This window comes from Tamandua tetradactyla, chromosome 25 (assembly GCF_023851605.1).
Source record: "Tamandua tetradactyla isolate mTamTet1 chromosome 25, mTamTet1.pri, whole genome shotgun sequence".
In the NCBI taxonomy this organism is placed as follows: Eukaryota; Metazoa; Chordata; class Mammalia; order Pilosa; family Myrmecophagidae; genus Tamandua; species Tamandua tetradactyla.
Window position 1 is genome coordinate 28,687,752 of NC_135351.1, and position 13,209 is coordinate 28,700,960.

A 13,209-nucleotide genomic window follows, 5' to 3' on the forward strand; every position below is an offset into this window, starting at 1 on the left:
AGCTCAATGGCATTGGATTTTCTAGGACTGACTATAAAATCCTGACTTGTAAGAATGGAATAAATTCATTCTTTTAGAGAGGTGTGAGCTCAGCGTTCAGTCTCCTCAATTTGCAGATGAGGAAATTCCTTTGCAAAGGGGTGACCCACCTTGCCCTCTGGCTAGCTGGTAGCTGGGGCTCCGGGATCCTGGACTCACACTGTAAGACTCATCTCATATCTCCAAGGCCTTTGTTCCCTTTTCTGTCCCACCTCTGCAAGTTCTTTAACTAATGTCGATATACTCCTAGAATAATGTGGAACCTCACTCCCTCACTAACATAGTCCTTAGGGAAAACCAGCCTTTCCTCTAATAACAATTGCCTAGTAATATTCTAAACATTATTAAAGCTGTTCTCAAGCAGATACAGTTGGGAATTCATCTGTGATGAACAGGATTTAATTTCACCATGCAGTTGGGTGTCCTGTTGGTGCATCTGCATAGGAGTAGCAATCTTGAGGGTTTGGGGGCTTGGCATTCTTATAGGCTGGACACTGAATTGGTCCAAAGAATGTCTTGGTATTGATTTCTCCCTGCTGTTGGGAGACAGAAATGCAGTTGGCTTTCTAAAAAGTGAGATGGCTTGTGGCAGTAGATCTATGATTTAGGAATGCCATTCTTTTTCATGTGTTATCCAGTATGCTTGCATTTTTTGGTGCCACATGTGGAATTTATACCTAATATTTGTGTGTTTCCTTCCCTCAGGGCACTGTTATTGGGCCTGGCTTGTAATCATAGCCTGAAGGGGGTTTCTCTGGATCTCAGCAACTGTGAGGTAAGAGCACCTTGAGGCTGCCCTGGAATAGATAATAGGTTCAAAATTGTTCTGTCTTTTTTCCTGGAAAGAGTGCAGTACTATCATTCCACAGGGTATAAATGAAGCAGAAAAACACACATGATGGAAGTTTCTTGTGTTGGGTAGTTTGTGAGTTGTATCTGTAAGCAGCCATGGAACCCCATTCAGAAATCATTCAAGTGTACTTTTAATGCCTTGTTCATTTTCCATTTTGGTGCCTGTTGCTTAAATCTTATATGATGAAGCCTTGAAATAAGTTATAAATGAGCTTTACCGTCATAACAAGTGTAACACACAGCATTCCTTGTAGGACAGGTTTGTACAATCTCACTTGGGTTTGGAAAACTTCGAAAAAATTGGCTGCCTTGTGTTATTTTTGCTCTTTAAAATCTTGATTTTTAAACAGAATATTTATATTGCCTCTTGAAATTGCAATAAGAGCAAGTATTTACCGTCAAAGACTTCCGTATAGAAGAATTGAGGCTGAAAACTTCTACGTATTAGAGGGTTCTTGAACTTTTATTATGTTGAAAATTTTAGTTGTGTAGAGATTGGTAAGGAAATACCCAGGAGCAAACTGACCTTACCCCATGTGTCAAACTTGATCTCCTCCTAGGGATAAAGGTGGGAGATTCTTCATTCATATTTCTGGGCTTCAGTGTCCACTGTTCTTTCTTCCCAAGACACTCTTACATAGCCCCTTCTTCCCCAAGACGTCCCTCTCTTTCAGACGCTAGCTCAAGTCTAACTTCCGCTAACATGGGTACTTGTCAGATTCCTAGGGTTTCATCCGAGCTCTGCAGTCTTGGTAAATTAAATATTGCTAAATCTCAATTTCTGCATGTGTGAAATGGAAATAACATTAGTACCTCCCCCAGTGGGTAGTTATGAGATTTAAAAGCTCTTTTCTTTGAAAAAAATGCCTCTTAGAATATCTGGCACTTCAACATACCAGAAGTTGTTTGCTTATACTATTATTTCTTTCTCACTTTGTCTCTGTCTCTTTCTCACTATTTCTTTCTCACAGAATATCTCTTTCTCACAGAATTTCTTCCCTGACTGCTTCAGCCCCTTGTGATCTTGCTGTTTTCTAATAGCCTAGAATTTAATGACTGTGACATAGTTGGATAATGAACTACCAATTGCACAGTTATTAAATCGATTCTGGCATGCTTTCCCATCTAGTTTGTGACTTTCTAGAGGGCATTTTTGTGTCTTTGTTTTGTGTTTCTCTTAGAACCTAATACAAAGCCAGATACCAGGCCAACACTAAATGTTGAATGTAATTAATGCTTTACCTGTTTGAAATTCTAGAAACTGATAAGTCTGAAATAGTACTATATAAATTTTTAGTATAGAGTTTTTTATTAAAACTCATCTGGGTTGAACATCAACCATGTGATTTACTAGTTTGGTTGTTTCGAAAACAAAAAAACAAAATACAAAAATCAAAACCCAAAAACTAACCCTGCCTTGTGGAATTTCCATGTGTAAATCAGTGCTTTCTCATTTATAAAGAGAGACTATAAAATGGAAGCCTATTCTGGTAATATGAATTCATTATTTGTTTACCAGTACTTTATGAAGAGGGATATCAGTAATAAAAACATTTTTTTATTAGAGGTGGTAGTAGTGGAATGAGAGAAGGGAAGGCTTAGCCTAGCCAAAAGAAGGAAAGCAGAGTAAACTGACTACTCTACTAGATGAGACCACAGAATTTTCTGTGGCCCTTAATATCATTTTACTCCTGATTAAATATTCTGACTGCCACCAATGTAAAATCTTCCTTTTCAATCTATGACCAAAGCTGGAATGGGCAGGAGTGATCATCTGGTTTCTGTATTTAAGATAAAAAAACTGAGGCCTGAAGAAAACAAAGCAATTCAGCTCGCTACAGCAGTGCCATAACAAAAATAGGCTTTCCTAATTCTCAGTCCTATGTTAATTATAATACTGACAGTAGTAATTCTTAGAATGTTAATTATGATTATTTATTTTCTTCTCCAGTAATTTGGTAGGGGCTATATGCCCAAATAGCATTGTATTATATTGCTATGTAGGTTGTCCCTTAAACTTCTTTCTAAAGTTATTCCCAATAGAATCACAAAGGAGTTTAATTGTGATCCTATTGGGAATAGCTTTCATAGACAGTTACATTAGATGTGAACCATACAAAATTGCTATTTTGTAGAGGATAAATGGCAGACTACTGGAAGTTTTATATGGTTCAACGTAGTGACTACTAGATGTTTTCTTTTGTGATTTTTTTTCTTTTTTTTTTTTTACATGGGCAGGCACCGGGAATCAAACCCAGGTCCTCGGGCATGGCAGGCAAGCACTCTTACCTGCTGAGCCACCGTGGCCCGCCGATTTTTTTTCTTATTAAGGCAGGAATCGAAATCAAATGCTTACTTCCTGGTGGTGGGATTAGCTGTTATTATTTTAGATAATTCCAACTTCATTTTGGCCATTCATTTAATGGATTATTGACAAATTGACTACCAAGAGGGGGCAAGCGCTGAAGCTACTTTAATACATGTTCTCCCACTGTTTTGAAACTTGAATCACTCTACTGGTGACCATGTTTATTGAAGCTACATTTTATATTGCTCATGGGGTACTGAAATATAAAATTATTTTTCTGAACTATTGTTATAGCAACTTGACGCATTTTGCTTCTTAGGAGGAGAGGCCCAAATGTAACTAGGTTTCACTTTGCCCATCTCCGTGATATAATAAACCTCCCCCCAAAGCTGTTTGGGGTTATGATGTTACCCCTGTAGGAATACTCAGTGCTCTGAGTATTAACAGTTGCTTTTTAATCATTCAATACTTCAGTGTTTATTTAATGCTCTCAGGAAGAAGCTTTCACTAACTTGAAAGTTTAAGATCATGTATGTATATGTATTTTTTCTGTTCATTCTCCATTTAGCCTCATTAGATACAACCCTTCTATGCTGTTAGCATGCCAGTCAGAATTGTGGTTGAATTTAGCACCTAATGCTCTCTGAAGGTCAGAGAGTTCTAATCTTAAAATACAGAAGATGGTAAGATCTCCCTGACTCCAAAAACATCTTGGGAAGCCATTGCCGCAGGGGTGACTCACTCAGAGTGCGGGGTGGATAGGCGTGAGAGGAGTCAAGGGTCTGAAGCAGGAGAGCTGGATGGCTTGGGACCCTCTGATGTTGCAGTTTTGCTGCCGGCAGGGGAAGGGCTTCACACCTCACACAACAGCCTGCACAGGCCACGGAAACAAAGAACAACTGTGAAATACCAGGAAGTCTTTATTCATAGGTAATTAATTTTAGTATAAAAGTTAAATGGAATATGTGAGCCAGATTCTTGCCTCCTTTGGTAGAGAGAAAAATCCAGTGATTGATTTCAAGATCAGGTTTGTATGGGTGCCAGAGAAGGTGAATAGCTATCACATAAGGTGTGATTGATTTCAGCAGGAGAAGAGAGGAAAGTAACCTGGAAGGAGGAAGTAAAGGGTCTAGATGGGAAACTTAGAATAACTTTGATAAGCAAATGATTTTCAACTTCACCATATGCTTGCTACTTTCTTTCCTTCTTCTGACTTTCGTGGGGGAGTTTGCCTTGAGCTTCTCAGGACATTTCTGAATTTGCATGCATTAGTTTGAATGAGAGAACAGATTTCCACTTCATGCTATTAAAATAAAAAGTACCATGAAGGTATTTATGAATGCTGGTGCTGTTTTCCTAAAACACAAGCATCATTGTTATTTGGAGACTTAAATCCAAAATTTTGTTGTATATTCTTTAGAACGTGTGAGGAATAAGCTAGTAAGTGCTGGAATTACCTCACATTTACAGATAACTTATGTATTTACTGATAAAACTGTCTTCCTTAAGGTATTTAGGAAGACATCAATTATATCACTTCATTTTCTTTCCCTTGGTATTTTAGTACAGAAAAGGAGTCATCTTTTTATGAGAAAATAGCAGAAATGTAGTCTCATGAAGCAAAAGAATGGCATAGCCAAGTGTGGGCACTTTGGAGTGAAACTGCCCCACTTTGAGACTGGCTCAACCACTTGGTTTGTCAAATGACTTCACGTCTTTCACCCTATGTTTTTCATCTGTCGAATGGGACTATATTAGTTTTCGGGGATAGCATTTGGCACAAAGTGAGCCCAGCATACATGTCAGCCGTTTCCTAGCGAGTTGAGAGGATTACTGTAGAGCCAGCCTTATTTTAAATGCCAGAATTTATAGTAGAGGTCAGCATCACAGTATTTTTATTCAGATGTTTTTAAAATAGTTTGTCAAACCTAAAGCATTTGGGCAGAGCAGGGGAGAAATTGTCTTCAAAGCTATTTTGAATCATTGAAAAAGAACTAGTCTAGACAATTTATAGTCATATCTGGTTTTTGACCCAAAACGATATTACCCGGGTGGTGGTGAGATTTGCCTCTGACAGGCCCGTGGCTGATGTAATTCCCCCCTAAAGGGTAAGACTTTAGCAGAACAGCAGTTGTTCAGTGCAGTGTGTCTGTGTTCCAGTGTCCTTGAGGTTAATTCCATTAGCAAAGTTTCAACAGTTTTGTATGGTCATGGTTACATGGGCCAGCCATGTGTAATCTCCGCATCCACATACCTTCAAGGAGGCGATTGGTTCTACTCTTCCAGGTCTGCTTTTAAAAATTGTAATATTTGGTAGTCACACCTCAAGACAGGAGGAGGTAAATGCTGCAACTTAATTCTTCAGGCTTAGTCTCTGTTCTAGCCTCACTCTTGGAGGGCTGGGGTTGGGGCAGCCTGAAGACCAGAGGACATGAATTTTATTAGGACTTACAAACAGGAGAAGGTCTTCCACATGGGGGCCGACTGTGGAAAATGAAAGTTTGTGCTCCACAAAATGGGCAGGGAGGGCTTATGAGGGAGTGTTAACAAGCTCCGGCAAGGTCTCTTGAAGCAGGAGTTTGGAGGTTTCTTATCGACAGTGATCAGGGGAGGGGAGTTTCAGTGCCTTGTTACAAAGAATATCATCTGTACGTTCTTCCCCTACTCTGAGGAGGTCTGATGACTTTTCGTGTCTGTCCTAGGCATGCAGGCAGCTACGTGCAGTCACCTGCTCTCAATATGGGGGCGAATCCTGGACCCTGGATTCCCAGGCTCCTTCCATATGAGAGGCAAAAATCTCTGACACTTCAGAGAAAATGCAAAGGCTAATTGTAGCTGAGGGTTAGGCTCAGATCTGGATGGGGGAATTAGTGACTTGTAAGAAGAAATCTCCCTATACATTATTCCACAATTCATTGTAAGGTGCTTTGGTATATACAAAAAATGCACAAAAATATTAAAATTTGAAAAGAGTAAGACATTGTAACCAGTGAACAGATAACTTTTGAGGCAGTTCTATTCAATTTGATAGTCAGTCAGCCAGCTTGGGAATGAGAAGGTGACTTTGCTGTATGTTTAGCAACATCCAGTTTCCTCTCAGTCTCGATATGGAATGCAAAGCTGAGAATGTTCCACATTTGTGGTTTTAATTGTATTTCCCAGGTTAAAAAGTAAATTTTCTTTTTTTTTTTAAACATGGGCAGGCACCGGGAATCGAACCCGGGTCCTCTGGCATGGCAGGCAAGCGTCCTTGCCTGCTGAGCCACCGTGGCCCGCCCAAAAGTAAATTTTCAAAATTAAAATTGGAACCCCTCTAGAGGAAAAGTAGATAATGTGGGGGCTGTTATGTATTTAAATCTATAATCTTTGCCACATCTTTTAAAATGGTAAGTGGTATTAAAGGAGGAAAAATGAATTATTAAAAATTTTAGTTTACCTTGTTTCTCTGGTTCCTCATTATGAAATGTTTGGGCATTAGATATAGCAGTTCATTTAGAATCAGAAGCAACCTCTGAAATGTCCCATCTTCCTTGACTGAGAGGACACTACTCTCTTGAAAGAAATGTGATTTTATTTTTAACATTTCAAAAAGAACTGTGTTTTAGTAACATTTACTCCTCTTTGATTTTGCTTTCTTCCAAATAATGCTAGTGCATGGGATCTGAAGGAGGGTAATTTAAAAACTAGTTTTACATGAACACACACAGACATAGCCTTAATTATGCAAATTCATTTAAAAGGATTTCATTTCCAGTAATGGAGGAAAAGCTTTTACTGATTTGGGAAAGCTTTATCCTTTTTTTTTTAAACTTTTTTTATTGTATAATATAACATGTATACAAAGCAAAGAAATAAAAAAGCAGTAGTTTTCAAAGCACTCTTCAACAAGTGGTTACAGGACAGATCCCAGAGTTGGGAAAGCTTTATCTTTTGGAGGAGTTTTAGGCATCTAATAACTTGTGAATTCAATGTAATGTTCTTAGTAAACAAAAGGTTTTATTATTTACATTTCTAATTTTTGTTTTGGGAGCAAATTTTATTTGTAAGTATTTTTCCTGACTCTTTGCTTTCTTGTATTTATATTGGTTGAGTCTTCAGCTCCTATTCTATCCTTGTTCATTTACTGCTGATAACATTCTTTTTGCTTTTTTTTCTTCTTGGGCTTTCCTCAGCTTGGCCATTGTGTAAGTACTTTGCCCACCCATATTTCGGCTTTATAATTTATGAATGAAGCCATTAGGATGTATTGATATATTTGACTTTTTAGAACAGTTGGCATGTATGTTTTATATATCCTACAAATATCATCAGTTGACAGTATTTATATGATAAACAGAATAAAGCACTTCATTGCCACCTGTATTTCAATTTCTGTCAATGGAGTATTTTTAGCGACATTTTCAATAATAGTAGTGAATTTCATGTAGAAATTTTGCTTCTCAGCAAAGAAGTCAATATTAACAAATAATGAAACTGTAAAGACCTATTCACTAATGTTTATCTTCTCAAAAACTTAATATTTTCCATGCTATGAAAATCATATTATGTATCTTTATAGTTTTTGCTTTAAATTATTTCTTGCTTTAATTTTGATATAATCTATGTACATGTTCACTTCAAGTATTAACAAGCTGTGACCTGGAGGAATGCTTTTCAAAGCATCTGTAGTGAAGAAGCTATTTTCTTTTTTTTTGAATCTCCAAACTTTCATAAGCTAATACTTCAATAAAATACAATAAAAGTGAATTATGGGAAAAATATAAAAGTCATAAACACTACAAGCTTCCAGTTTTTAGGTGCAAGAGAGCTAAACTCATTTCTCCTAAGATTTGTAAAGTATTTATACTCAATTTCTGTGCTTATTTCATCTCAGACCAGTAACAAAGTGCTTGTGGCCTGGCCCCAGTCCATGAGCCAGACTCTGACTAGCAGGAAATAAAGAAGACATGGCGGGGATGTGAGGAGATGAGCTTCGTGGGGTTTTTGGATAAGTTGGAAAGTGCTGAGAAAGTAATGAAAATCCTTGATGGGAGCCTGGTACTCACTCTTGTCAGACGCTCCACATACTGGTTAGAAAGAGGCTCTTTAGCTGTGGAGTTAGTCTTGGTTTCCTTGAAGTATGTAGACCAGCCTCACTGGGTTTGCTTTTGTGACAGTCCTCTAGAGAGTTCTATTCAGGCACCCCAGAGTAACCATAAAAAGTGGGAAAAGCCAAACTTGAAATATGCCTGAGTAAAGAACAATCCCCAAAATCTGAGCAAGATGCTGCTTAACACACAAATAGCCAGAAAAGCTGGCAGATTTTGTTTTGGTCCAGGATACTGTCAAAATTCTTCACCTCAAATTGTGGAGTAAGGATTCTTCAAGTTCTTACATCAAGACTTGAACAAGTAGAATATAGCATATTGTATTGTAAGTTGAGTTTAGAAATTTTTAATATATCTTAGCTTTCCTAAATGAAAGAAGGACCTCTACCATGTTCCTTGGCACAGACAGGTTTCCAGTAAATGACCATATGTCTTAGATTAGAAGTTTACTGAGTAAAAGGTCACAGCTTGGGAAATTTTGCATTCCATACAACACTTATAATTGTTAGGAATTTAGCAAATATGTGCTGATTGGAAAACCAAAAGATATTCTGCACTCTGTAAAATTTGCTTGCAGTTTCATGGGAAAAGATGAAAAGTATTGAGTTTATAGGTTGCCTTTCTCTTTGTAATAAATTAGGTACTGAGAAGAGAATAATTTGCTCTTAGTTTTATAAGAAGCCAACATAATAACATAATTAGGCTAATCTAACATCTTTTCCTTCCGTGGCTCAAAGTGTCCAAATCATTTTATAATCATCTAAGTAGGTACCACCTGCTTTATGATAATAGTTCTTACATCCACTTCTGTAGAAGAGTTAGGGATGGGTCCTTCCTGAAGTGGTTGACATTCACAGTAAGTCTTTATTGTCTCCTTTGGCTGTTTTGCTGTTCCTTGGATAGAGAGTTATACCTTAAAGTCTATAAGAATCAGATAAAATAGTAACTGTTTCTTGTGTATTAAAGGAATTCAGTAGATTGCCAAAAGTCAGAAATGAAAGTTCTCATGGGTTGACATCACCGTACTGTTAGCATTGGTCCTGGGTGGTCTGGTCTCCATCTTCTTTTTCTTTTTAATGACCTTAGGGTTCAATGTTGGCTCATGTGTTATGGGAAACAGCATCAATGATGAGTGTTTTCTCTGTGCCACGACTGGTACCTATTTTGGAGTTGCTAAGCTTTCCCTTTTTCTTTGGCACTGAGTTTATTTAAGACAATCTTTCCTATTTTTAATTTTTCTGTTGTACCTCCAGTAGGTGAAGACTTTACCTTGTATTTGGTTTGTATTTCTCTAGCTGAGATCGGGAGGTGCTCAGGTATTAGAAGGCTGCATTGCTGAAATCCACAACATCACTAGCTTAGACATCTCCGACAATGGTAAGTAAGAGGTCAGAAAGAAAGGAAACAAATATGTGCAGTAAGTTGGGAGGAAAAAAAATCCAGCCCTATGTAGACAAGCCCATGATAGAAATGTGATTTCAACTATTGGCTACTAGAACTTTTTAATGTAACAACAAAGTTTATTTATGGACTAAATCTGTGCCAAAATCTTACTAAGTTGATCCCATGGCCAAAAAGGCAAGCTCTGTGTAGTAAAACAGGTCAAGCAAAAAATGTCAGCAGTGCATTGATAAAGATAAAACTTTGAGTCCGACCTTTTACATTCTTGCGATGATAAAATCACAACCTTATATATTCATAAGCGTCTTTCTTTAGCTTCATTTCTGCTGATTGTGGTAGATCATTCATGTAAAAACCTGTTTTGCGTAGCCAGTTTTAACACCAGTTGGCTACTGGCGAGGTATGTTGGAATCTTCTCTCTGAAAGTGATGGCAGGAGATGAAACTTTCTGTCATTATCCTTTCCGAATTCCTGCTGACTTTGTTTAGTCACTGATTGTGTAAGAGAATTTAGATAAGCCTCTGTAGAGAACGTGTTTATCCCTGGAAATAATAGGAAATGAAAAGAGAGCAATAAATTCTTTGAAAATAAAAGATAAGAATCCCCAGGGTTCTTCTGGTGGCACCCAAGTCACCTAATTGCATAGATCCTTTGCTTAAATGTATTCCATCTGAGCATGCCTTTATGCACATGTATTTTGATTCTCCACCTACTCTGATTTTTTTACAGGTTTAGAATCTGACCTATCTACCTTGATAGTGTGGCTCAGTAAAAACAGATCAATACAACACCTGGCATTAGGCAAAAATTTTAATAATATGAAATCCAAGTAAGAGTTTTGAATTTTTTTATATGACAAAAATGATGAAAATAACCAGTCTCCTGAAAGCTTTTGATTTGATTCCACTGTCCACATCTTTAAAATCTCTTTAGAAATCTGACACCTGTTTTGGACAACTTAGTCCAGATGATTCAAGATGAAGAATCAGTGAGTATTATTTTAAAACCTTTTGATTAAAATTGTTTGTTGCTGTTCTTACTTATTATTCTTACTGGATTAGTGCTAATATGCTGTCAGATAATTTGATCTAGGTATACATAGTCTGTTAACTGTTACTTTTTTGTTCTGTTATTGATACTTTTTTTGTAAAGGGAAAAAGTTTTAATGCCTTAGAATTATTTTGGGTTTTCTTTTCATTGTTTTAGTTTTTTTTAAATATTTCTTGCGTTAGTAGAATTATAGACTGTCTTTAAAATGTATTCAGTCTTCACTTCATATAATTTAATAGATGAAAAGTAGTATAAATGGACTCCTAAGCCCATCTTTTTTATAACCTTACTATTTCCTAACTTCAGCTATAGTATGCAGATTGACAGAAATGAATTTTTACAATATAATTGACTTTATGACCTTATGTCATGCTGAGAAACATAACATTGCTAATTTGAATTTCATCTAATAAGTATGTAAACCTATAAGAGACTAAGAAAGTTGTCCTCCACCTTCAGTTGCTTACTGAGCACTAATAACCCTCCTTATATTTTTCTCCCTGCTAGTTGCTCCTGACCACCACTTGGTTGGTGGCAAAGACATTTAATTTCAAATAGCATCTTGTTTTGCTGTCCTTTCAAATTCATTAGGAAAAAACAAAAAGATATTTTTGGGCAAAGGAAGAAGCACTCCATCGTTAATCCATTTAATTTAGAACTGGCATGTCACACTTTATCTTTCACTTACGTTGTTTGAGATTTTTGTCCCTTTGTTTCACAACTATTTGGCACTGAACTTGGCTTTTGCAGTTTCTAAAATTCTCATGAAATGCATATTCCTGCTATGAAGAGTCATGTTTTGTTATAGCTACTTTGGTCATGAGAGTGATTTCCCCTATTAATTATGCAAGATCTGCCACACTGAAAAAAAACTTTTTCCCCTTGGAATTCATACGAGGTATTAGCAAATTCTATTATAATTGTCAGCCAGCTTTTCTCAAAAGCTCAGGATAAGAGTACCTGTCCTACTGGGGACAAGAATTTTCCTCTGTGGCCCTTGCCCATACCTCTTTAGGGTACTTTACGTTGGAGGGCAAGAGAAAATTCTGTATTCTCTCTTCTTCACTGTGTGGCTATAATTTCCAGCCTATGGATTTGAAACTGAAATTCATTATTATTTAATGATGTTAGTCATTTCCCTTTGTCCTCATTTGCTAATAAATCCCATATTTTGTTTTTCTTACACTTGGCTGTTAAAGTTAGGGGTGTACTTAGAATGCAGTTTATACTTGTCAGAATTTATGATCTTTTACATATTTAATTTGACTTTGCATTACTCTACTTTGCATTTCTCAAATATTCCCACTGTTGGCCCAGTTTTGAAAGATTGGGAAAGCTAATATTGCAGAATCATATTTATAGACATCCCAGATTATTGTTTCTTGGCACACATTTAGGAAAAATATATTTTATTAATTTCCTGTTTTGTCTATTACATAAGAATCTTCATACTCTGTTTTTATAATTTTGAAATCTCTTTAAAGATAACCATGATATTTAAAATAGGCCTAAAAACATATTTGGGGAAGGTAAAGTTTGTTGTGAAATGTGAATTCTGTTGAGTTCTAAATTTGGCTGAGGTGTTGAAAATAAAGTATATTGAAAAGCTTTTCATGTACATGTCATTGAAAAGTAGATGACTTTTTCAAAAACAGTTGTCACATTTTTTATCTACTTCTGAATCAATAGTGTGCAAAATAAAAATACTTAGGAGTTGAGCCGTATGACAATAAAAATGCCACTAACTAGCAAAATTGGGCTTGTTAAAAAAATGTTTAAAGGGTCTTAAATATATAAATATATATATATTTTTTACATTCCAACCATATGTTTGTAAAGCTTGTTCTTTGGCAGCCCATGGAGTACTTTATTGGCCCAGTATTGTACGTTATGTTCAGTTGGAAAACCTGAATGTTTTTTAGTTTTCAGGCTCCAGTGTCGCCTTCAGCTGTAGACAGTGGGTGTCAGGCTGCTGCACCCAGAGTCGTGGGGTGGTAACAGCGAGGGACCAATGGAACAGGGAATCTTGCATTCAAGTATTACATACAAAGCCATGTTGTAACCAATGGAACAGAATATGTTTCTCTTGAGAGTGAGTGCCTGTAGCAAGGAGACAGATTCTTAGTTTAAGCATGTTCGGCTATGGAAAGAAATAGTGGGATTTCAAATAGTAATATCACATGGAAGTGCAATAAATCAAGAAGGGATGACCTTATAAATATGCATGCAATTCAGGCTGTACTGTTCACATTAATGACTCTGCCTATTATTTTGAAGTGTTAACTGGGGTGTATTAGAATTTGAATATAGTGCTGGAATTGTTACGCGCTAGCTTGCAGAACTGGCAATTTTCCAGTATTAGGAAGAAGTCATAATATATCATTTCTGTTAGCAGTTGAATCGAGATTATTGAAGTGATGAGAGATGTGATTACAACTTTTTTTATTAAAGTAATATTGCATTTGTTTTCAT

General features: G+C 36.7%; 1 protein-coding gene across 4 annotated transcripts in view; it reads left to right on the forward strand.

The window, feature by feature from the left end:
- Positions 1 to 13,209, forward strand: part of CARMIL1 (capping protein regulator and myosin 1 linker 1) — a 338,321-nt gene that overhangs the window by 214,724 nt on the left and 110,388 nt on the right. For all 4 annotated transcript variants that reach the window (XM_077143786.1, XM_077143787.1, XM_077143789.1 and 1 more), the window contains exons 17-20: positions 745 to 814; positions 9,582 to 9,663; positions 10,417 to 10,516; positions 10,621 to 10,675. In XM_077143786.1, the coding sequence (XP_076999901.1) occupies positions 745 to 814; positions 9,582 to 9,663; positions 10,417 to 10,516; positions 10,621 to 10,675 (307 nt within the window). The remainder of the gene's footprint in view (positions 1 to 744; positions 815 to 9,581; positions 9,664 to 10,416; positions 10,517 to 10,620; positions 10,676 to 13,209) is intronic.